Here is a 26,777-nt window from a genome sequence, read left to right as displayed (position 1 = left end):
AATACTGCTCATACAAAACTACTAGTTTAGTAAGACAGAAGAAACGTTTCAAGAGTGTTAGAAAAGGAAAGTACTTTAGACAGCTTTCATCAGCACTCAGAAGCGTTGCAGCTGTTTTTGCATTGTTACATCCCACAAAAGGAGCTATTTTTCTATAATTTACCTCACTCGACGGACATAACTGCTTTGTTCTTTCTACTCAAAACGAAGTGTCACATATAAAGGCGGGAAATGATACATTTATGGAAATGTCATACATAAGATCTCTCAAAACATTGAAACTACGCAACCCTCCTCGATTTAATTTGCTTTCAGAGTGTTTTGCCGAGGCGCCTCACCATATCAACCCCTCCCTCGGTTACAAAATGACGTTGTTTGTAGCTATTACGACACTACTGTTGCACTTATGGGGTTTCCACTTGAGTATTCATCAGTACTGAAACGGGAACAAAATAGTCCAAAACCCTACTGGGATGCAGTTTGTTTTGGGGGGGGGCGGGGGGGGGGACACTTGTGGGAGGACATTACAAAAGCAAGGACATTTAAGAATTTAATCAGAAGGGGCAAATTCAGTGACAGCATTTGTCTGCAAGTACAGATACATCTTTATACAAATTCCGCACCCAAATGAATTGAAAAAGTTGACACAGACCACATGTTACAAACTGCTACAATTTGTAACCACTCAAAACATATGAAAATCTCAACTATATTCGTTGTATACCAATCATTATTAAACATTGAATTGCCCAACATGTCTTGCCTGTAATAAACTATTATTAGGCTCCCAAAATTCCAACAGTGGCAAAAGTCTGGGAACATTACCACAATCTGAAAATTCCTGGCATCCACTGCGAGCAGTTGCACCATTCTTGCAGAACACCAATACAGCCTACTCAACGCAAAACATATGCCTCCTCGCGTTGGCAGTGCACACCACAGAAACAACTCATCCAATTCAACGTCAAATCAGATAGTTCCCGGCATATTTTCGTGCTTCTCTGAAGAACCGACACATTTCCTGAAATAATTATTTTGGAGACTTCAATCTCATGTCAAAATACGTATTTTTATTTTGTTATTTATTGGTACTTTTTATTTAAGGTGTTTCACGTACTAACAGCATTAACTGGTAAATCTGAATTAAAAATATAACGTCTCAAAAGGTCCAAGAAGACACTCCTATTCTGCCAGTCAGCCGCTGTTCCTTTAAAAGTTTCTTGATGAAAGAGGAGAAGCAGAGAGATAAAGAGATTGTTCCAGAGATGTGGTGCAAGGACAGCAAAAGCAAACAAGCATTTGCAATGCAATTGGTCTCGCGCTTACTCGAGTTAAAGCTATTAGCGTTTAACCAAATGCTTGGAACGACTCCTGGTGGCCAGCCACCCTTGGTGACACGCCCACCCCCACAAACCAAGCTCGCAACTTCGGAATCATCCTAGACTCCAAACTTAACATGAACCACCAAATCAACTCAGTCACCTCCTCCTGCTTCCACACCCTATGCCTCCTACGCAAGACTTTCAAATGGCTCCCCCTCGAACACAGAAAGACCGCCACACATGCCCTCATCACCAGCAAACTGGCCTACAGCAATGCATTCTACGCTGGAATCAACAAGAATCTCACCTGCAAACTACAGAACATCCAGAACGCCGCCGCCAGACTGGTCCTCAACCTGCCTCGACACTGCCACATCTCTCCACACCCGCGCACACTACACTGGCTTCCAGCAGAGAAAAGAATCACCTTCAAGATCCTCAGCCACACACACACAGCCATCCACAACACCAGACCAGCCTACCTGAACAGGGGACTCAACTTCCACACACCCCACAGGGCCCTACGCTCAGCTTAGCTCTCTCTCGCCAAAGTACCTTGCATCAGGAACATCAGAACAAGGGGACGCTCCTTTTCCTACCTCGCAGCAACCGCCTTGAACGCCCTCCCACTCCACATCAGACAAACCACCCCTCTCCTCAACTTCACGAAGGAGCTGAAGACATGGCTTTTTTAAAGAACCACCTCACCGGTGGACACTACACCCCTCCTCCCTAGCAACTTGAGACCCTTACAGGTGAGTAGCTGCGCTTTAAAAACACTGATTGATTGATTAATTGACTGATTGCATTGTAGACCCCTAACTGGAACTTTCTTGCCACAAACTGAAAAGTAAAACAGTTTCACATAACCAAGCTGACGGCCGCCATTAGTGTAAAGTAAACACAAAAAAGGAAACAGAAGTTTGCTTGCAGTAAAACGTAGCAGCAAAAGTGCAATTATCCATGTAACCGAGTCAACGTCATGCAAAGCATTTAACTACTGCCCAGCAAGATCGCGCTGCCTATGAACTAAAGAGAAAAAGTAGTCCAGAAACCATGTGGAAATCATGGAGCCTTGTATGTTTTCAGTAGTTGGCTGGTGCGCTCGAAGAGGGATAAACATTGGAAAAGGCATGACGTATGCATGCCTTTCACTTGCCAATTTTGCAAATTGTAAAAGGCAAGCCAACGAACCAACTAAACTGATGAGCAGGACATGGGCGTGGTTACAAGCCTACAGAGAGATTATGAACCAGAATGAAGAGAGCAAGAAGGTGTTTAATGAGATTAATGAGCATAGATAAGGTGGAGCAGTGAGTGTAAACATTTTAAGACAATATGGAGATAACAGAATCTGAGCTGACTAGTGATCGGAAGCCACCACATCTGTACCCCCGGTAAGAAGCAGCAGCAGTATGATAGTCGAGAAAAAACAGACAAGACAAATGGAGTTTTGACTATACCACAGGGGAGCAGACCAAAGTAAAGTTTGATGTGGTGGAAAAAACAAGCACAGAGGAAGCAGTCTGAGGGAAGAAGAATAGAAAGCATGTGATTATATAGATCTTACATGGACAGATCTCGACACGAGTGACAGTTGTTGCCCACAGATGACTTAGTGACTAGTTAAACTGATTCCAAGATTTCTACCAGAAAGCAAAAACTGACTAGGGATCGGAAAAAAGTTAATAGGATGTGGGGTAGTTATATGTGAAGGACAGGGAATAAGAGAACCTTAGATTTGTTAGGGTTGAGCGCTATAGTGCTACAACATCCAGTTTTCGACAGGAGAAAGATTACAAACAGGATCAGTAAAGGAAGAGAACGAGAAATAGATCTGAGAATTATTAGCATAAAAGTTCATGCACCCTTAGGGCAGCAGTAGGTGTAGCAGACACTGGAAGTTCAAATTTGCTATCCTAACTCCAGTCCTAGAATATATGGGGAAAGATAAACTTTCCCCCAAATATTCCAGGAGGCTTATTTATTAGCCCTGGAATATTTTGGGGAAAGATACATTTCTCAAGTATTTCTAGGAAGGGTTGAAAAGCAGTAATTCTGAATTGCAGAAAGTGCTGCCCTGAGGGGGCAGCCCAGCGGAGAAAAAAACCTAGCAAAGCAGTCAGAGGTAAGGCCAAAAGAAGAAATAATGGGAGCTAAATAAATAGTATAGATGGAGAGCAGAAGCACCAATCACAGAAACCTGGAGCACACCATACAGTACATCTTTCCAGGAATCTGAGAAGTAGCCATCACTGAGATAAGATCAAAACCACTGGATACCACTACCAAAAATCCTATGTTTAGAAAGAGTTTATAAGAAAAGAGTGATCAACCTTGTCAAAAGATGCAGAAAGATCAATGGGGATAAAAATAAAATACTGTTTGTTGTGGGGAGTGGGAAATATAGTGTTAGATACAGAAATGAGTCAGTACTCAGTTGAATAGTCAGGTGAAAAGCCGGATCGAACAGACAAAAGGAGATCATTGGCTTGAAGAAAGGAAAACAGGTGAGAAAAGACTATGTTCCAGAATGTTAAAGAAGAATGGAAGCAGACATTAAGATCAAGAGAAGTTCTCTTGTACTTAAAGGAAGAATCCTCGGTAATGCAGATGATTTCCATTCTGCAGACAGGGAACCTAAGGATCTTAAAAAGTAACTAATTTGAAGATATGTAACCTACTTAGCAGGAATTAGCATCTTCTGAAGGCTATCCCTTTTAATTTTTTACATGGTTTGCAAAAGTTAGCAAGGGAGTGCCAAATAAGAGTAGTAGAGCTGTAGGAAACTGGCATTTGTTGCAGTTACCCCCCACCACTTTTTGCCTGATATTGATGGTTACTTGACTAGGAGTGTGCTGGGAACCCGCTAACAAGACCCCAGCACTAGTGTTCTTTTCCTAAAAATGTACCATTGTTTCCACAATTGGCACACCTCTGGCACACAGATAAGCCCCTTGTAAAAAGGTACCAGTGGTACCAAGGGTACTGTGACCAGGGAGGGTCCCTAAGGGCTGCAGCATGTGTTGTGCCACCCTGAGGGACCCCTCACCTAACACATGCACACTACCATTGCAGATGGTGTGTGTTGGTGGGGAGAAAAAGGCAAATTCGACATGGCATCCATCTCAGGGTGCCATGCTCACAAAACACTGCCTGTGACATAGGTAATTCACCCCTCTAGCAGGCCTAAAAGCCCTAAGGCAGGGTGCACTCTTCCACAGGTGAGGGCATAGCTGCATGAGTAATATGCCCCTGCAGTGTCTAAGTCAATTCTTAGAAATTGTAAGTGCAGTGTGGCCATATTAAGTTTATGGTCTGCGAGTCTGTCATTACGAACTCCATAGTTCCATAATGGTTTCACTGAATACTGGGAAGTTTGGTGTCAAACTTCTCAGCACAATAAACCCCTGAGTGCGATGCACACAGAGGTCATCTTTGAGATGCCCTCTGTATGTTACCAAAACCTCCAGTGTAGGACTGACTGGTCTGTGCCAGCCTGCCACTAGCAGAAGGGTTTCTGACCCCATGGGGTGAGGGCCTTTGTGCTCTGAGGTCAGAAACAAAGCCTGCTCTGGGTAGGGGTGCTTCACACCTCCCCCTGCAGGAACTGTAACATCTGGGAACCTCAAATGTTTCAGGCCTCATTTTACAGTGCCCAAGAGCACTCCAGCTAGTGGATATGCCTGCCCCAGAGACTTGGCGGCAAGTTCGGTGGGAAACATAGGAAAAACAAGGAGGAGTGACCACTTCAGCTGGGACCACCCCTAAGGTGTCAAGAGCTGAAGTGACCCCTGCACCCCCTGCAGAATCCTCCATCTTGGTTTGGAGGACAGGGACCAATAGGGATAAGAATGTGCCCTCTCCCCAAAGGGAGTGGACACAAAGAGAGTGTAGCCACCATCAGGGACAGTACCCGCCCTCAGACCCCTGTAACACTGCTAAATCTTGTATTTAAGGGTCTCCCTGAACCCAGCTCACCAGATTCCTAGCGTCCTAACAAGAAGAAGGACTGCTAAGCTGAAACAGCCAGCAGAGAAGAAGGAAGACGACAACTGCTTTGGTCCAAGCCCTACCGGCCTGTCTCCTGCTTCAAAGAACCTGCAAAAGACTAGCGACGCGTCCAGCGGAACCAGCGACCTCTGCCCAAATCCAGAGGACTGCCCTGTGCCCAAAATGACCAAGACCTCCCGTGGACAGCGGCTGTCTAAGAAAACCTTCAACCAAGGACTCCCACCCCACTTCGGATGCGTGAGTCTGGACCCCCTGTGCACCAGATGCCCATGGCCTGTGTCCAGGTGGTCCACCCTGCAAGAGAGGGTCCCCAGGTGATTGCGAGCAAGTGGCCACTGTAGGTTGACCTCTCCACCCCTCCACGATGACGCCTGCAAAGGGAATCGCGAGGACCTCCCCTGACCGCAAAACTCCGGACAAAGATATCCGACACCTAAAGACACACTGCACCCGCAGCCCCTAAGGCCTCGGATAAATTGACCCTCGGTGCCTCTGCGTTCAGCAGGCGGCCCTCTTCCCTGTCCGACCGGTGGTGTGCCCGAGACACCTCCCTGGACCTCGCCTGCAGCCTTTCAGTGACCCCCGGGGGCTCCTCATAGACCAGCATTGAAAACCTGACATCCTTTTTGCACCCTGCACCCGGCCGTCCCTGTGCTGCTGGGGGGGGGGGGGGGGCATTTGGTGCCTGCTTGCGGCCCCTTCAGTGCTCTTCTAATCTTCCCCCCACCCCAGGTCTGCTCTCCGAGCCAGGGGGTACTTAACTGTAGGCAGGCCTTATTCCGAGTACCCCGTCTCCATAGGAGCCCATGTTAAATTTGCTCAACTTTGACCTCTGCACCCGACCGGCCTCGTGTTGCTGGCGGTGGGTCTTTGGGGTTAGCATGAACCCCAACTGGGGGACTTCCTAAAACCCAGAGACTGAAACTGTAAATGTTGTACTTACCTGTAAAACGATTTAACATTTCTTCCCCCCAGGAACAGTTTCTGAAAATTGTGCTGTGACCATTTTTAAAACAGATTAGTGCCAATAATTCAAAAACGGTATTACTTACCTATTTCAAACAAAGTACTGTTGGTACCTGTGTGAAATGTGAAACTTTCTGAGCCCTGATTAAAACATTAAAGCTTAATTTTGCTGCAAATATTTATCTGCACGCTTCCTGTAGCTCATGGACCTCACTATGGATGTCAATTAGAAGAGCCAAGGTTAACAGCTGCTAAAGATGGCTTGCACTTTGGTATCCTCAAGGTGAGAAAGCAGTAGCAGAAACAGAAAGTAAACAGGGCTCTAAAAGTTTATGCACTATAAAAATTATCCTTGTTTCTTCAAAAACTGTGCCTGAAGATAACATTCTTTTAATTGAAAAGGATCGGACTCAGCATACATTTTTATAACTCCTTACTAAAGTACAACATTATATAAATAGTAGGAAACTGTTTACATCCATAGGCAATTTAAAGTCTGTCCACAAGGTCAAAAGAAAATGGTGAAATATTCTCGTTCCAGAACCCAATTTGTTAGACGAACCCAAGGTCCGTGCTGATAGCTGTGATGTCAACTGCACTGCCAAGTAAACATCAGTGTCAAAAAGATACCCCATTTATATGATGAAATAAGAAACACTACATATAAAGCTATCTCTACAAATTAAGAGAAAGAACAAAATGAGGATCGAAATAAGAGAGGTGAAAGGCAATAAATAAAAATACAAAATGAAAAAGAGAGTCCAAAAACCAAAAACTATAGGCCATAACAAAAGGAAACAATTAAGAAAAAACAAACCTCTTTAAGCCAAGATGTTTCATCTTGTTCTCATATGTAAACCCAATTTGAGGATCATTGTAATGAATTATCTTCATTAAAAAAAAAACACGAGGACAAAGAACTGGAGTGGAAGTGCTAATATTTTGCATCCAGGTATTTTTTCCACTTCAACACCTTCATGGTGATTTATTTACTCAGAAGACTCCAATTCATACATTAATGTAAGAACAATGGCGTTGCTTGGTTTGACCATGCTGGTGGAAGAGGTTTGTTTTTTTTGCCCTGAAGGTGAACGCAGAGACGATTTTGACTACTCTTATAATAGGAACACGCTGCCACTAAACTAGGGTCCATGGTGGCAATTAAACAAAAAAAAGTTCAAACTAACAACTCACTTTCTTGTCTCCCAAAAACTTACTGGTTGCTACTCAACTAAAAAAGTATGTGAACCTTTAGAACATTCAGTGCAGGAGAAACATAATTTACCCATCTTCAAAAACCACGGTTCATTTCGTAAATTTTGTTGCACAAGTCTGTGTCATTTACTCCATATGACATCTGGTTTGCTCATGAATCACAGGAGTGACCTAGGAGTACGCCTGCTTTTCCTGAGTTACTCCTGGAATTCAGGAGTATACAGTAAACCATAGCAAAATCTTTATGGATTAAACCCTTTGTTCTCCAGCACTGTTTTTTTCAAACATATTTGCATGCATGTGCCCAACCTCCCAATCTAAAATAGTGGATAGATGAGCGGCAACTGGGCAAAAGAAAGCCCTACTTACCTCTGAAAAGCTGTACGGTAGGCATTTCAAAATGATCAATTGAACGCGTACATATGGACCCATTTAGTGTTCGTCAAATTGATGCCTTTCCAACTCTCAGCTTCCAATGGCCAATTTAAAGGTGGGGGAACAATGGGGTCTCTGAAAGCATAGCGTTGGTCACAGTCGCCTTACAAAATACTTTCAGGGTGGCCCAACCACCCCTATTCTCAGGCAGATATCAAAGCGTAAAGTCCACTTCATATGGGCAGCCCTTCTGATACCGAATTGGACTTCCCGAAAATAGATAAAAATTATACATGTTCTCTATGCACTAGAAGAAAACTTCCAGCTCCAGGGACATACCTTTTTGTTTTTACAGCAAAAAGCCCCTGCTTAGAGGTTTGCATTTGGGGAAAAACAAAATATTGTTTAGTCAGCCATGCCACTATGGCGAACCAGAGAGCACTGCAACATTTTGCTGAAACTTCGATCACCATGTTGGCGAAAGTACTTTTTGTGAAAAATCACCACCATACAGGTAAGAATCACCGAGTCTAGAAAGTGGATAGTTGCCCCAGCTGGTTTCCAGCCCCCCCCTTAAACACCTAAATTAAGTTCAAAGTCTCTACTCTAATCATACTGGTTTGGAGGACTAAATGCTTTAGCTTTTTCAAAATTAGTTGTTACTGATAAATAATGATTGAGTTATTTGTAGGGAATGTTTCATTTTTGGGTTATGTCTTGAGCAACCAACATGAGCCAGGACAGTCTGTATATGAATAATATGTGAAAATGATTGCAAAAATAGAAATACATTTTTAAATTGGTTACTTGCATAGTTAATGAACAACTGGTTGAAAGAAGTACTTACAACAAGACATACTTTTAGAAGGAACTGAATGTTCTTGCATTAGTAATTAATCAAAAAGGAAAGATTTGGGTGGATTTGCACTCCAACCAGGAGTGCTATACTAACCAGCTGAACGTAGGCTACCTTGAAATCCGGACGCTTTACCCGCTGGTTTTTGTGATTCTTCTTCCGGTTACTGCCTGCATAAAAGAATAGAGTCAGCTTTGTTCATTCGCAGCTTCAAATGGCCCAGCGCGTCAGGAGCGTGGTTTGGGGTGAGATGAGTGCGGGTGAAATAAAGCGACTGGTAGAGAAGATCATCAGTTCCCTAGTTACGACTGACCATGGCACCAATCATCTGCTATCACACCGTACGTGGGTATAAACAAAACAGTCGACATAAGATACCACTTCTGGATTTTAAGATTTTCAGCAATTCTCTCAAAGGCAAGATTTCCACTGATAAGCCTGTGTTTAGTCTCCTGTATCCGTCATTCAAAAGCACACACTTGGCCATGCAAAACTTCAATAGATTATGGCAACCAATTTTGAAAAAGGCAGTCATGAAATTGAGTTGTCTGACACCTTGGTACTTGCAGGACTAAGTGGAATTTTCTGTGCATATTTGCAATCCTTCTAATTACAGGATGCAAAATATATCACATATGACATGAAGAAAATATAATAACAAACATTTACAAAAACAAGAGTTTTCACTTTTTAGTAGAGGAAATGTTTCCTGAAGCTCCATTAGCAAACACAACAGGTACCTTATGGACAGTACTAGTGCAAGATCCCCTTATAGACTCAACAGGAGAGCCTGGTATCAGTAATGCAAGCTCATGCCATGCACAAAACAGGTACTGTGCAGTCAGAAAAGGTACTTGCTCCCCCACATACACAAAGCAGGCCCAGACCAGGAAGCAGGAAAGGCACAAGATTCCCTCACACACGCAGAACAGGCAGGTAAGTAGCCCAAGCTCCCCCACACAGCTTCATTTACAGAACATGTCCAGCACAAGCAACAGTAGTGACAGAAAGCTTTGTTCACCCCTGCAGATCATATACTGCACAAGCATCAGCAAGGCAAGCGTGCCTCACATACGCAGTGCAGAAAAAGGTAACAGCAGTGCAACCCAGCTGTACACAGACGTGGTACAGCACAGAGGCAACCCCTCACTCACTAGTTTTCCTTACAACTAGAAAATATCCAGCACAGCAAGTCCAAGTGCGATTTTATCCCACACACATAAAAAGTACATGCGATAAAGCTAAAAAGATGTTTAACCTCTGTCCGCTTGTTTTCGGAGCCAGCTTCTTTAGGATGATTTTTGTATTGTACCATGATTTTGGTTTTAGATGCTATTCTTCATCCTTCGTGCGTTTGTTTTTGAAGTATGCACTTTCGAAACATTAGGAAGGCTTTTGAATCAAACTTAGCATTTCAAACTTTTTTTTTTTTTTTTTTAATTTTCTTGTGAGGTAACACACTTTTCACGTAAATGTGGCTTACAATGTATACCAGAAGTACTGTATTTTATCACATTGCCTTTACAGTGCTTTTATAATTCCGGTAATGGTTATGATTTGTTTATTGCATTACTGTAAATGTACTCGCAAAGGTTGATGTACAATATATTTACTGTAAAAGCCTGCAGTAAGTGATTTTTCGCACTTTATTTTGAAGTAATGCATTAAGATACATGGAAAATATATTTTGGTTTCTAGAACAAGCTGTTTTTTTTCTTCATTTTTCCACTGTCCCACAAATTCCCGAGTGCTCTTGTCCGAAAATACCTTTTAGCCATTACTGAATGGCTAAAAGGTTTGAAAAGTAACATTGAGATACCTCATAGTTATGTAGCTTGAGAAACCTATGTGAACAATGTGGGGAGAGCTGCATTCCTCTGCTATTAGTTGTAATCTGTGTTTTTGTCAAAAATACTTCTTTGATGTAGGCTGTGAGTAAATCTCTGCAAACAAGGGGATTAACGGGTCGATTATAGTGATATCAGTGGCTGTGCCTTATTATTTTGTAATCCCTAGTTCCTCAAGATTTTTTTTATTTCATTTTGCCCACAATGCACGAAACAAAAAAATGTGAAAACCTTGAAGAAGCGAACGGCTGCGCTCCACTCCATGTATTTCAATATGTTTTCAGTGTGCAGCAAGAAAAGGAAAATTGCACCATTCACTGTGGCAGTGAAGGTGCAACCAATAAAGCACTTTAAGTGGAGCAATGGGAAGACAAGAGGAAATTGAGGAGTCTTAAATTGAAGGCTTCGATCCATGTGAAGTTGCAAACTTTCCTCAATCATGGATTATACTAGCCACCTCACAAACAAAAGCAGTTTTAACTGCTTTACTTGCATTAGCAGCAGATTTGAAACTTTTATATTTTATCCGTCTTCTTGACATTGTCTTAAAATATTTGTGAACTATTAGAAACACTTATTATAAAGGAGTGTGTACTCAGGCTTCACATGCAAACAGCGAACCAACTGGCCAAAGCCATTCCGGACAATTACAAAATCAGTGTGTGCCTGGGAGGGAGAACAGGGAACTGCTGTAATCTTTTTTTACTAGCTTTCCATCATGATTGTCCCAAGTCTGCTTCAACATAGGAAAGTGCTGAAGACTCACCTCTTTGAACCACACTACAACAGCCCACAAACCAGCCACTCCTCCAAACACACACTAACTCTGTTTTTGCGTTGGACCTTGTGCAATGCTCCACTCCCTTGCTCTAGGTGTGTGCTCTACCAGTATCGCATACATACAGACATAACAGTCTTTAGTAGATTTGCAGAGCACGATCAGAATATGCAATACATTCACTTTCAGACAAGATTATGGATGGCACAAAAATTCCAGATCAAACTCTTCAGTGCTTACTAAAAAAAACCTGATTTACACAGGACAAGATCACTGAGCCACACTCGCACAAAGATGCACTACGAAATGATGCAGTGAGTGCACTCTCTCTGCACGTCGAGAGAAAATTGGACTTTTGTTTAACTTGGTGCCTTATGCGTCCCTCTTGTAAATAGCAATGCAAACGTTTTGCCTGGGAAAGCACCACTATGCCAAAATGAAAGAAGGAAACTGTTCATTGTGCAGCTGGCTAGAAAAGAGAAACCACATAGAAACACCAAATTGTTTTTGTTATGCTTTCCCTCTTATTAACTGACTGATGCTCTTCAAGAAGTTGAGATAATCAACTAAAAGAATTACAGGGATTGGCTTTTTAAAGAAGGCAAGGCTATTCTTGTGGCCAAAGTTTGGATGTGTCACCTTGGTGAAGACTGGAAGAAGGTGTGAAGGTCATACACTATCACAGAGAAGGTATACTGACGACTTAAGGGTGTGGTAAAAAACATCGACCGAAACGAGCTACATTTTGTCCTACCAGGTTGACATTCAAGTCGAGACAGCTAGCTTGTTTGCTTCTATACCAGCAATAAGGAGATACTGTGCAATTTACTTCTAACAATTCTTAGTGTCAAGCAAAGTAAAACAGCAGCATGTTCAGTGCCATCTTCTCATTGCAAAGGGCTCTAGAGTTCTTTCCAAGTGATTACTACCCAAAAATGAAGGCACTGCCACTGTTTAGCTTGAATGAACCCAACCCAAAGCAGTAGTGTTCCCCTTACTTGGGTAGTGACTGATGATGTGAACTTCCCAGCTGTGACTCCAAGCACGGATATAACGTACAGCAACTAAGACAGCAGTGCTTTCTCTCTCTTTGAGAACCAGCTGGATCTGAAACATTCTCCTATTCTAAGTTAGGCTGATAATGGTAAAAATCAAACAGAACATGAAACCCCAACAAGCAATTCATACACCATTTTACCTTGGGAGACAAAGGATGAATTCAGTGTTGCATTTGCAAATAACACCCCCAAAAGCCATGCGGTTTTCCACAGTAGTATCAGGATGTAGCCAGAAAAGAGCAATACAGATGAGGTATACACCGACAGAGTTCGTACTCGATTAGCTGTCAGATTGTTTTTTTGCCTTAACTTTTCTCTCACACTAATCTGCACTTCTAAACTTAAATGCTGAATGGCTTAGGTTTGAGTGCTGCAGAAAAGGTGGCAAGGAGAACAAATGTCCTTCATTTTACACCGGCAATGTGAGACAAGAAAATACTTAACCGGGAAAATATGCTTTTCAAGTGAGGGGAAAAAAATTGCGTAAATAGTTTTTAAAAAGTCACACATTTTTTTAACAACTCGTGCAGATTTTCTGCAATGCGAAGTTCGTTCTCTCTTTCTCTCTCACACAAATTGGTAAGGAAGAAACTATTTAAATGAAAGTTGAGTTTTGCAGTTACTGGACCAAAATACAATGTATGCCTTGTGGTTTAGTGAACTAATTTGGCCCTAGTAAATCGCCACAATTGATATGTGCATGCCTACGCACCCCAGTAGTATAACTTCTGAGTGAATGAAGCCTTGTCTGTGTGCAGCACAGGAGGTATCTAATGGCTAGCCACGGCCAGAACATTATACCTCCTCTCCCCTCGCCTGACTGACTGACAAACAAATGGAATAATATGGTTCAAACATCAACTTCTTGACCACATAAAAATAAATGCACGTACCATACTGAATGCGAGTTCTCACCGCAGCCACAGGCACTTTGTAGATTTCCTGAAGATAGTTCTGAATATCAAACTTCGTCATCCTTCCAAGAAAAATGAATAGTCCAATGTCAGACACAATGCAGCCACATCCACCTCTAAATACACGGGCCTGCCAGTGTTCACTTATTAGATGGTTGCAACCTCAGGATACATTCTCCCTCAATGAATGCACTCCAGAGCACCTATTAACAGGCTTTCACTGTTCGTGTATATTTAAACCATGGATGCACTCCCTTAATTGACTGTTCCACAGCAAGCTTTGCTCCTAATGTACGGTGCAATTGGTGTGCACATACTACGCTCCCCTAAACGCACAACCCCTGAAGTGTGGATTTTTTGTAAGTCACCACCCTGCGCTTCAACACTCTCCCTTCAGTGTCCCTTTACTCCAGTGTTGCATGCTCTCAATGACCTGTCCCTGCAGTTGCTCGAGAAACATCTCCCTACCCTAAAACACCCTAACCTATGAATGTACTCCATGGTTTCGATGTCCATGCACTTGCTTTAGGACTTCGTTCTCGGAATACAGTATCTGCAGTGTGCACTTATTCCGCAATACATGCTCTGACAACTCTCTCTCCAGTGTGCACTTACTCCCTGGCTGCATCCCCTGAATATCTGGCCCCTGTAGTGTGATGCTTTTCCACTTAATGCACTGTCCTAAACAAATAATTCCCCTATTAAGTGTAAACGTATTCCAGGACTGTATTCCCTGAATATAAATGTTTGTTCAGTGTGAATTTCCTCCCCGACTGCAGCCATCACTATCCTCTTCAATCTGTGCAAAGCTTACATATCTCTTAAACACACGATTCTTGACAGCATGCACTTACTCCAGAGCAGTGCGAAATTGTACGGTGTCCTCAGGTTGTGCCCTTCCTGGCCTCACTAGTGTCATGAAGAAGTTGGTCCTGAAGATGCGCAGCTGTGGGTTTCCAAGCTGGTAGATTGGGTATCTGTCAAGGGGAAGAACATGCAAATGTTTACATCGTTGTAAATAGAGACCATAATTTATTCATGTCTCATAGTTCCGAAAATTCAGTGCAGTGGAAGTCAGCAATCTTAATTCCTGCTTAAACTTGATCAACAGCAAAAAAAAAAAAAAAAGAAAACAGCCCATAATTTAAAATCTGTCGCCGGCTCTCTCCTGAAACAAAGACTTTCTATCCTGCTCCCTATTCATGCGGGTCAAGGCCTACAATCCTTTTCTCAGTCCCAGTGTACCAGTAGTTTCATTAACCATCTCAAAGACGGACTGCAACCGGCAGATCTTGCCTCAGAGAAGCAGGTACACATAAGAGATCCTTGCAAGCGTCATATTTTTGAGCTCCTGGTCCGACGTCTGGTCATTGAACCCTCAAGTTGTGGCATTGTGTGCAAGTTTACAAGAGCCGGTGTTCTTCAGTTTTTTATGTCTACCCTGAGCAGTACAGTTTTCCTCCTGAAAGCCAGGCAGTCTGTCCTCACCACCTGCCATGGTAGGTTCGTGATTGTGGTTGGAGATATTCTGCTTTTGGCCTACAGGCTGTCAAACAGTAAATGACATACTTGCCTCTAGGAATCTGTTCATTCTTTTATGGCCACAGATCGACCAGACACTAGAAGTCTGAATGAGTACTACTGGTGCTTGAAATGGAAAAAAAGAAGTGCAGGTAGTCTGTACCGGACAGTACCGGCCCACTTAAAGCACTGAGTACTACTGGTGCTTGCAAAGTATCTGTTGCTGATGACACCCGAGCTAGCCGTCCTTCCCTTCTACTTTCTATCTATGGTTTTGTGGCCTCTCCACAAAGAAACTCACAGATTTTTCAACACATTTAAAGTTCTGAGGCCAGTTTTTTCAGTACTGTTTGTGAAGAGACTCGCGACACAGAAACGCTACTGGTAAAGAAAAAGCTTATGCCAGGGTCTAGCACAAACATAGGAGGGCATGTATATATCTATATGCATTTAACATAATTCATGACAATATCACTCCAGTAGGGGCACCAGATCCTACAACTATTTTACTGCTTTTTAAACGTACCTGATTAACTATCAATTAAATGGAAATATTTACCAGTAGGCTATCATTTTGTCTTTAGAGTAAGAGGATCATTGCAGATTTTGTTTTCTTCAGTAACATTTATTCAACACGTCTTCATATTTATCTGTTTTAGTCCTGACAAAGACCTCATGAAAGAACTACACTCCAACAAGCGAGGTCAAAACATGCCAATACATTTCTTAAGAGTGCACTAAAAGGTGGAAATGAATAATCCAGGAGAGTAGTCGATCCAATGATGGACATTAAGCGGGCCCTCCACATTTCAGAAGGAGTTTTCTGAGCAATGTAAGTGGACGCTAAAGGAAAAAAGGGTTCTTCTATATTTTCGCCAGGTTCTCGAAAAGACAGTGACAACTAATGCACAGATGATTATTAAGCTCTTTTTGTTTTTAGTCTAATACTATCATTTGACTATTATTTTGTCAGTGCATCTAAATGTGGAATGGTGTATGCATGCAGAGGAGGTGGCGTATAGAGCAAAGGGGTGCCCAAAACATTCTAAACAATTTGGTGTTAAGGGAAATAATTAACTCCACCAGCAGTGAGGGGGCTGGTATTCCCACTTGGGAGAAAAAACAGCGTTTTTTAAAACACTGTCAGTTTACGTGTCAAAGTTGAAGTATGATGTAAACTCCTACATAGACGATTGCCCTAAGGTGAAAAATATAGTATCCACCGACAATACGTTACCCATCAGATTTATGTGATGCCTACTGTTCTGGCTATTGTGTAATTTTCTTTGCTATGAAACCAAATGTTTTAGATTTAATTTTTTTTTTTTTCCTTTTTAACAAAAGTGAATTGCTAATGGAAGCCTCGATTAAGTGGAAAACGTGTTAGCAGTGGTGTGTGTGAGATAGCCTATGGGTTATACTGAGAAAGATTGTTAAAAAAAAAAAAAAAAAATTGGTAAATACAGGCTGATGTTAAAAAAAGGCTTTCGCACTGATGTATTTCTAATTTATAAATAAAGGATCGATCTATGGCTGATTAAAATGTTTCGCAATTTCCTCTTTTGTATAATAATTTTTTGCTGCAAAGTTTGTTAGCAGTTTGATTGGCGGCGGGGCACAGTAAAAGAGCATACGTGACAAGTGAATCTGATTTTGGATGCTAAAACTATTTTTCAGTCATATGCACTACATAGGAAGGGAATGGCAGCTTTATTTCACCAACATTACATACTGGGTGACAACTACTAGCACCTTTGCTGCTGTTGCATGACAGTCATCATCAAGACAGATTTATTGACAGGTATGCAAGCAAGGGAGGAAAATTATCCTTTTGTACTATGGGTAGCCTGATTCACAATATACCCAATAGCAGGGGCGACTGGTGTTAAAGGGCAGGAGGGGCATTGCCCTGCCATCCTCAGGTGTGACAAGAACAGGGAAAAATACATAGAACAGCTGAAAATAAATTAATGCTCCGAGACAGTGTGATGAATCTCTTGGGTGAACTCCAGTGAATTTTGCAGATGTCCTACTGCTCAAGTGCCAGCCGGGCGAGGCTTTGTTTGACGTGCAGGCACAAACTACAGCAGTGACATCATAGGAGACAGAGAGCTGAATGAGAATGCAATTGATCCGGTTGCTTTTGGGGTGCTGTAGGAAGCTAGCTCTGTACATACAACATCAAAATGAGATATAGTGTGAACAGAGTCCAGGGGTTGCCCAGAGGCTTAAAGAGGTTAAAGTAGATAATACTAATGCTCTCTTTTGCAATAGTGTGGTGGAGCAGTTGGGCATATCCGGGGGTAGTGCAAAGCATTTGTTGTACACACATAGGCAATAAAGGAAGCACATACTCAATGACTAACTCCAGGTCAATGGTTTTTATATAGCAAAAATATATGTTGTTACTTTATTTCTAGAGCCACAAGATTCAGTTTGCAGGTAAGCACATTTGTAAGAAAGTATCAGACATATGTATCAACACCACTTTGTTTCAATTTGGCAAATATTTGTTTTAAAAGTTGACAGTGCAATTTTCAGTAACAGGTCTAGGGGGAAAAAAAAGTTAGCACATTTTAAAGGTAAGTACAAGACTTACAGTTCCAGTCTCCGGGGGTTAGGATGTCCACAGGGTGGGGTTCAAGTCAACCCCAAACACCCACCACCAGCAAAACGGGGCTTGCCGGGTGCAGAGGTCAAAGTTGAGCTAGATTTAACATGGGCTCCTATTGAGGCTGGGGGCACCCGGAATCAGGCCTGCATGCATCTTCGGAGGGCAGACCTGGGAGGGGGGAGGGGGGGGGGGGGGACTGGGAGGATGGTTTGGGAGGTTTAGGTGCGCATCGTTTGGGGGGGGGGGGGGGTCACAGGTCACCACCAAACACACCCTCAGTGGCCACAGGGGCAGCCGGGTGGAGGGTGCAAACACACAGCATCGAGCTCCCAATGCTTCTCAGTAGAGAAGTCACAATGATGCTGCAGGCTAAGTCCAGAGGGTTGATTCCAGAAAACCAAAGGCTGGACAAGGAGGAGGGCCACCTGCTAGATGACGGTGGATCAGTTGCCGGATTCTCCAAGGACAGGGTTCTGTGGGTACAGTGGTACTTCTGGGCTTCGGGTATCTTCTTCCGGTTCTCTCACAGTAAGGGGGGGGGGTCACCTGGATTTAGGCTGCAGGCATCATTGTGTTGGACAATAGGGGTCAACCCAGGTTGGGCACTAGATCAGAATCGCCTGGGGACCAACTCTAGTCAGCTGGGCCACCTGGACACGGACCGTGGGTATCAGGTGCAGAGTAGGCAGGACACGCGTATCTGGGGTGGTTCTGGAGTCCTTTGTTGGAGTTTCTTTTGGACAGGGCCATTGTCCATAGGAGATATTGGCCCTGTCGGTGCAGGCAGGCCTCTTGAGGCTTTTAAGAGGTCGCTGGTCCTGCAGGATGCGTCTTCTGAAGCTCTGGTACAAAAAGAAGCTGAAGACAGACCTGTAGGGATTGGGCCAAGTCAGTTGGTGGTTTCAGTCTTCTCTGATAGGGGTCAGCTTAGCAGTCCTTTCTTCTTTTTGAGGTTGCCAAGAATCTGGTGAGCTGGGTTCACGGAGGCCCTTAAATCCTGGATTATGAGGCGTTACTGGCATCAGGGGGCAATAGCCAATGGCTACTGTCCCTGAGGGTGACTACACCCTCAGGATGTCTACAAACTTTGGAGAGGGGGACAAAACCTAACACCACTGGTCCCTGTCCCCGAAACCAAGATGGAGGATTCTGCAGGGAGGGGGTCACTTCAGCTCTGGACAACTTAGCGGTGGTCCCAGATGAAGTGGACACTCCTCCTTGTTTTTCATAGGTTTCCCACCAGACTTGCAGCCAAAAAGTGGGGCTTTGTCTAAGGGGGGGGGGGGGGGGGGGGGGGGGAGGGGATACCTCAATTAGCTGGAGTGCCCTGGGGCACTGTAAAATGAGGCCTGAGCCTTTGAGGCTCACCCCCAAGTGCAACAGTTCCTGCAGGGGGGGCGGTGTGAAGCACCTCCACCCAGAGCAGGTTTGTTTCTGGCCGAAGAGAGCACAAAGGCCCTCACCCCATGGGGTCAGCAATTTGTCTGCTAGTGGCAGGCTGGCACAGACCTGTCAGCCCTACACTAGACAGTTGGGTAAAATACAGGGGCATCTCCAAGATGTCCTCTGTGTGCATTTTGCAATAAATCGAACACTGGCATCAGTGTGGGTTTATTGTGCTGAGGATTTCTATACCAAACTTCTCAGACTTCAGTGTAGCCATCATGGAGCTGTGGAGTTCGTGATGACAAACTCCCATCTCATGTATCTAATATGGCCACCCTGCCCTTAAAAAGTGTAAGAACGGATTTAGACACTGTAGGGGCATATTGCTCATGCAGCTATGCCCTCACATGTGGGATAGTGCACCCTGCCTTAGGGCTGTAAGGCCTGCTAGAGGGGTGACTTACCTAGGCCACAGGCAGTGGTTTGTGGGCATGGCACCTTGAGGGGGATGCTATATCGACTTTACCTTTTTCTCCACAGCTGCACACACAAGCTGCATTGGCTGTGTGGATGTGTTGGGTAAGGGGTCACTTAGGGTGGCACAATATATTCTGCAGCCCTTGGGGACCCTCCCTACTCACACGGGCCCAGGGTACCACTGGTACCTTTTAGAAGGGACTTAGCTGTGGGCTAGGGGTGTGCCAATTGTGGAACAATGGTACAGTTTTAGGGAAAGAACACAGGTGCTAGGGCCTGATTAGCAGGATACCAGCACACACTCAGTCAAGTTAGCATCAAATATCAGGCAAAAAGTGGGGGGTACTGCAAACAAGGGGCCAGTTTCCTACAGGCACATAAACAGTAGCCCTGGGAGGACATGAACAACTCCATTCACTTCAATGGCTGGGGGTGGAGAAGGCTGATGAGGACAAGGAGGGAGTGGGTGCCAACAATTTGATTATGACAGAGGAGCAGGCTGTAGGAGGGGTGCAGGGGGCTGCTCTCCTTGCAGTAAGGCGTGTTTAGTACTGCATTTACTTTCACTTTGAAAACGAGCATTGGCATAGCCAACAGGTCTCGCCTTTGGGACTTCATAAGTATTTAGCCATGCAGCACATTAAACCTTTATCAGAAACAAACTGTGTCTGAGCATTCCTTTATACACTTGGCATTAGACTATAATGGTCAGAGCATCCCCTATAGGGCACCACAATAAAAAATATAATTTGAAGAAACAGTCATGTAACCATATAGTCAGCTCCTAGAGGGCATAGCCACATGAAGAGAAGAGAGCACTGCAGTGTAACCACATTTTCAGCCCCCAGAGGTCATAGTGCATCACACATTTTCAGGCACAGCAGACCTGCTAGAATACTATTACAAACAAGGTCCTTAGAACACAAACTACTCCCAGCTGTAAAGCAAAAGCTCCAGCCATGAGAGAGATTAAAAAGACATTGAATCGTTGGACAGTTATGATTTTGACTCCCCAACCCCCCAGCCTAGAGTGGGGGCCCAGAAGATGAGCTTGACAGAAAGACCAGATTGTGCTGTACGTTTTGGTGGCGGTCCTATTTTCCTAGAACAGCCACAGGCTGAGTTATGGGCAAAAATCTGTTCTAAAAGGAATGCCCCACAAAGCATTATGGGGCGAGTTACCAGAGTGCCGTGAGTATTGTAGTATTGCCTCTCTCGCTGTGCAGAGAACTGCGTTGAGGGTTTCCCTTGTGTTTTATCTATTTAAAAGGTGCCCGTTTGTATATTTTTCAACTGCTAAGCTTGGGAAGAATTTAGGAATGGGGCTGCAAATATGACCGGTGCTCATGTAAAGCGCTCCAATCTTCCGGTCGAGGTCAGTCTCCAGAGTGGTAACAAAACAGCCTCAAGGCAGGACAAACGTAAAGCATTTACCTAATAAACCAAGGGAGGTTTTGAAAGGCAGGACAAGGAACGAATTAAAGTGATGGGCATGGTGAAAGACCACAGAAGCAGATTACAGCACGTTGAGAGACAGCGCACGCATGCTGACTAGGCTCGACCTAAAAACGTTATTGAGCTGAGAACTGAGTGTGCCTTAACACCCCTCTAATCCACCTCCCTCCCTGCATTAGCAGCTACATCTAGTGGGGTTCTTGATGGGCCTCTTCTGTCTGCAGCTCCACAGACAAAGGCTCATAATTAAATTGGGATGGTGAGGGAGAGAAAAAGGATGGGTGGATGGATAAAATGGGGGATGGATAGATGCATAGATGATTGAGATGAAGAATGGATGTAAGAATGGAACAGTGAAAGGGAGAGAGGGTGTCTGAATGAAAGGGAGGGAGGATGGGTGGGTGGATAAAAGGGTGAATATGGATGGAGGAGTGAAAGGCTGGATTAATGGATGGAAGAATAGGTGAAAGGATAGGTGAAAGGATAGCTGAATGAGTGGAAGGGTAAATGGATGGATAGGTTAAAGGGTGACTGGATGGAGGAGTGAAAAGAAGGAAAATGGATAATGAGAGAAAGGATGGATGGAAAAATGTGAAAGTATGAATGATTGGATGGATAAATGGATGGATGAGTGGATGAAGTGAACATATGGATGATGCACGAAAGGATGGATGAGTGAAAAGAAGTATTTAAAGATGATGAGTAAATCAATGGATGGACGAGTGAAAGGCAGTGTGGACGGGGGTGAAGATGAAAGGATGGATGAGTTAAAGGGTGAAATGATGGATAGATGAATAGATGGATGAGTGAAAGGATGGAAAAGGATGGATGGGTGTAAAGATGGATGGCTGAGTGAAATGGTGGCTAGATGGATGAGCCAAAGGGAGGATGATGGATGGAGTGAAAGGATGGATGGAGCAAAAGGGTGGACGAATGAGAGAAAGGGTGGATAGATTATTAAAATGATAGATAAATGAATAGATGAAAGGGGGATGGATAAGTCAAAGGATGGATGATCGAGCGGATGGATAGATGTCCCTGGTCCAGTGGCGGCTCTCCTTATGGGCTTCATAGCTACACTACACCCTCCTTGTTTTGTGACCCATTTTTATTTTTGCAAGAGTGAATTATTATTCAGCCTTGATATAATAAATACAATGCAGATCCACTTCGGGTCCAGCAAGAAACTGAGGCAGCTAGTGACATTGATTGCTGACAGCCATCAGGGATACTGTTCAGAGTTAGTGAAATTCCAGCACAGTGAGCATTTCTGTGGGACTGTGTGTGATTTAAAGTGAGAGCGAGACAGTGAAGCAGTGAGTCAGAATAAGTGAGAACAAATGACAGTAAGGACGAGTATGTGTGAAAATTAATGTGAGTGAGCCAGGGAGAATGACTGAGTTTGAGTGTTACTTTGTGTGAGACACAGTAAGATTGAGTAATTTAGGACGAGTGAGCATGAGAGGGAGATACAGTGGGTCAGAGTAGGAAGAGTTAGATGTCATGAATTAGTGAGATTGAGACTGAGTGAGTCCAAGGGAGACGGTAACCTTAGTTCAAGAACGTGTGAGAAAACCCTTCAAGAAAAAGCTAATTGAAAATTGAGCCAGGGATTACAACCCACCACTTTTAAAAGTCAGCAGCCCCCATTGCCCCCTAAGGAACCCATGAGTACATACAGCTAATCGGTATGTGTCAAAAATAATGAACTAGAACTAGGTGTGGACAGAAGGTCAAACATGAGTATAGGGAAGCCAGGTGCAATGCTTGCACTGGCAAAGATGTAGAACCCATGAGGTTGACAATCAAGTAACTGCACAGCTTTAGCTGTTTAGCAAGAGTGATGGTAGTGCACTCAACAAGACATGTCTCCAGGATTATCAAGTTCAAAGTGACTTTTTAGGTAATAAATGGAGTACAATCACAAGACCACTGGACTGCCGAGACAAGTAATGAAGTAAAGGACAATGCTTTGGCTGCTGGACGTCAGGCAGGTGTGAAGATCTTGGGAGGAAGTGAATGTGTAAATTCAAATTCAGCAAGGAAAGGGGCACACAAGCCAGGAGTTGTATCTTTTTCACCTGCCCCAAGGAGGCCTTCATACATGTGTCTTCTGAGTAGCTCTTACATTTTAGTGCTGACGAAAGCCTCCCTCAGATTTAACCTAAGCGAGGCCACAGGCTCATTGTTTTCACAAAGTCCAGCATCCTTCCTCAGTTTTTAAGTAACGTAGCAGGTTGAGAGATACACTCAGTAGTAGCTAGTTTTCAGGTCAACAGGCCTCGAAAAAAAAATCATACAAATGTTACTAGAGCTGCTGACCGAGTAAACTGAATAATCTACTTGACCATAACTGTAATGTACATGACCCGTAAATGGTCTCAATTGTGTGACCCTAGGCAAATATCTCACTTTACAGTCACATTTTTATTCATTCTCATATAAGTGTACCTTCATATATGTGACCTCAGCAGTTCTGCTGTACAAAAAACTTCTTTGTTTGATTAAATAGACTAAATGTTTGCTCCATGTATAAAAATAATAATCTAGCTCCCATATAGGACACACGATCCATTACTTGCCTCTTAGTGTACTAATAGCATTGCTACCAGGGCAGGAGTGTTTCTAGGTTTATGTTTACACACTCATTTTTAATAAATATATTACTAAAGCATGACATGGTCGCACACTCATTTAAAGAGAGAAAATGTCTATGAAATGTCCAAAAACCTTCCCACTAACTTGCAGTGTTACTAATAAAACTATATAATGTATTTAAAAAATCTGTGAAAATCAGGTCTCAGAAAACATTTATTCTTTGCTCATCACCAAGCAAAGTGTTCTGATTTGTTTTCATCCAATTGAAATGATTTTTATATCACAGAGAAGTACAAACAATGGGCTTTCAAAACTACTGTAATATTTTTAAATGTTTGTACAGTTGACTTAGCTATGTAAATGTGTGTTAGACAAAATCCTGGAACCTTGCAGTCAGAAGGAAAATTAATTCTATGTCAGGACCGGAGGCTCTGATTATGCTTCTCTCTCTATGCTTTATTTTCTCAGCACCCAATAAAGTGAAATTATTTAAAACACTACACTTCCCAGTAAAACCACCACAGTCACATGCAAACCCTATAAAAAATGGCAACATCAAAACACTTCCTCTTTCTTTGCTGCTCCACAGCCAGTTAAGTACACTTCTTAATTCCTGCGTTTTACAATAATGTTGATATTATGATATATTTATTGCAGTTCTGTGTGCGTTCGGTGGCGCGCTAGCGTCGGACAGTCGCAGTAGTTACAGCTAGCGGCTGACCCGATAGGGGTAATTTTCAGTGTGAATTTTATTTCTAACTTTCCTCCTTGATTGAGATAAAGGTATTGTTGGAGCGGTTGACACCCTCCAAGCAAAGCAGCGTGATGCTGTGATTTATTTAAGGTGGAGCGGGAGTATTGGGGAGCGAGGACTAGGCGGCCTTTGGCCGCGCAGTCCTCTTTCTATTGCCGACCATCGAGACGCGACACACATGTGCGTCTCAATGAGCTTCGCTTCGTGGGTCTTTGCACTCCAGAGAAGCGCACTGAGTGTGCAATTAAGTGTCCTAGAGGCAATATTGCTCCCACTGATGCCCTGGCTCAACTGAGTTCCCCAGGATAGTAAAATTATATCAGAGGTATTGCCCACAGTGTTTTTCCAAAAGTCCTCACCTCCACCTTCTAAAGACATTTGTATTGACCTGTGCTGGGGTGTGATCCACTGCTTTGGTGCCCACTTACTCCACCTTGATGCCCCTCCTGGGGCTATAATATGCATGTATTGGTTCCTGCTGGGCCATTTATTTCAGTTTTCTCCCAAGTACTTCTTTGAGCCTGCATAATGTTTGATCAATACCAAGGAAGTGAGGAGAGTTACTATTATGAAGAAGGACAGTCCAGGTTCTTTGAACATAATTTAGTCCAAGCCTTTGACACAGGTGTAAGCCAGAAGGTTAAGGAGCCCCTCGTAAAGGTTATTGCTCCTCCGAAGCAATAACTCTATGGTTTCGCCCAGCAGCAGGACGGGCTATTCCCCCTCTCCCGCCACGTCAGGGATGATTGATAAAAGTGATGGCACAGCCAAGAGCAAACAAAGTAAGGAGCTCCATTCAAAGGCGTTTGAATGTCTGGCTGCCTCCCATGCTAATGAGCATACATACAGTATCCCATCTGGCTTTCGTACAGACACCATATCAGATGACTGATTCGGTATCCTCTCGAAGTTGTTCTCAGGAAGACATCCAGGGCCCACACAAGCGCAAAGCTAAGTCGCACGCCACAGCCACTAGCAAGCAGCCCAACCTCCTGACTTTTGAGCCGGGAGACATTAAGCATTCCCAGATCTACTGCACGGGTTCCCCCTCCAGAGGCAGCAGACTATGTTGAGAATCACACACGACAAGATTTCGATAATGAGGTACGGGCTCGTCTCCGTTCTGAGTGTCCTACATCAGAGCGGGCTCACAAGGTAGCGGACACCCCTGAGGTGGACCCTATCATGGTGACGTACCTCAAGAAATGTACAAAGGATCTGAAGAAGGACCTGGATAGGGCATGAAAATCATGCCAGGATAAACATTTAGATATGACAGGCCCGCTGACATAGATACTAGAGATGGCCTATCTCTCCAAAGAGTCAAACTTACCTATAGATGCTGAGCTCCTGGTCGGCTGGGCCCAACAGGCCATATGTCAATTGGGTAATACCAACTGCGCTATTTCTAACGAACGCTGCCGATCCATATTAATGAAATTAGATTACAAACTTGCAGACCTAGCCTCTTCAGAGTCAGGCAGAGTGGCACAGGGTCTCTTATTTGGAACACCTTTCTAAAAGAAATTGTCCAAATTTGTCTCAACTTATTCCAAATTAGAGAGGACCTGGCCTGGCAGTTCGGGCTGGACTGTTCCCAAAGGGAACAGGGTCAAGACTGATTTGCATATGGCTGGGCCAAATCTGGAATGGCATGGTGAGCAAAAAAAAAAAACTGATGGATTAAACCCAGATCTGTGACTTGATTTGGTATACATTCCGTCCATCAACTGTTCTTTTTGCATTTTTTTGCCCCAAATGGGAAGAGTATGCCCAGACTTGGGTCCCGTGTTCACTATGCCACCAGATTCAAGCTAGCCTGGCACAAGAGGGGTGATACCCCTAAACCGCTCTGTAGAAAAATGCCGCTGTTGGCATGGGCACCCCCCACTTTTTGCCTAGTGTTGATGCCAGCTTTGATTGGAACTCAGCTAGGACCCAGCTAGCCAGGCCCCAGCACCAGTGTTCTTTCCCTAAAACTGTACCTTTGCTTCCACAATTGGCACAAAGTTAAGGACCTTGTAAAAGGTACCCCTAGTACCAAGGGCCCGGTCATTAAACCCAGATCTGTGACTGAGGGTGAAAGTTTGATTTGTTCTACATTCCGTCCATCAACTATTCTTTTTGCATTTGTCACTAGCAGCCTGGCAGCTTTCAGGAAAAGATGGAGTCTCCCAGGCCTTTCGAGAGGCTCAGGACCACAATAACCTAGCATGGGCCTCAGATAAACACAAAACATATACTTCAGCCTGAAGACACTGCTGTGCCTGGTGCAGTACTTGGGGTCCAAATCCCTTTAAACACAGATTACACCATGATCCTGAATTTTCTTTACTTCTTGGCAGTGGCAGAGATGGTCTACACGTTAATTAAGAATTTCTGCCAGTCACTCATTTATAGATGGAAAACTGCCCATTGAATGTAAACTGATACAGGGGATTAGGATGCTGAATCCTCCTCTTCCCAAATATTTAGACTTGTGTGACATTAACGTGGCCCTTAGATTTTAAGAACCTTGGCCAAGCAATATGTATCCATCCAGGAAACAACTGTCTGCCAAGTTGACTATGTTGCCATGTCTTATTTCATGTAAAAGAATTTCAGACGTGAGGGCTCTGGATTTGACA

General features: G+C 43.7%; 1 protein-coding gene across 1 annotated transcript in view; it reads right to left on the bottom strand.

Annotated features, from left to right (window-relative positions):
- The window catches only part of MRPL23 (mitochondrial ribosomal protein L23), a 65,891-nt gene that overhangs the window by 29,978 nt on the left and 9,136 nt on the right, over positions 1–26,777 (bottom strand). Inside the window, exons 2-4 of the mRNA XM_069223181.1 lie at positions 14,200–14,322; positions 13,325–13,407; positions 8,845–8,918 (exon numbers count right to left, since the gene is read on the bottom strand). Coding sequence (XP_069079282.1) covers positions 8,845–8,918; positions 13,325–13,407; positions 14,200–14,322 — 280 coding nt within the window. The remainder of the gene's footprint in view (positions 1–8,844; positions 8,919–13,324; positions 13,408–14,199; positions 14,323–26,777) is intronic.

Source organism: Pleurodeles waltl, chromosome 3_1 (assembly GCF_031143425.1).
Source record: "Pleurodeles waltl isolate 20211129_DDA chromosome 3_1, aPleWal1.hap1.20221129, whole genome shotgun sequence".
Lineage (NCBI taxonomy): Eukaryota > Metazoa > Chordata > Amphibia > Caudata > Salamandridae > Pleurodeles > Pleurodeles waltl.
Note: the sequence above shows the minus strand (reverse complement) of the source record. Positions and strands in the feature narration are given on the sequence as shown.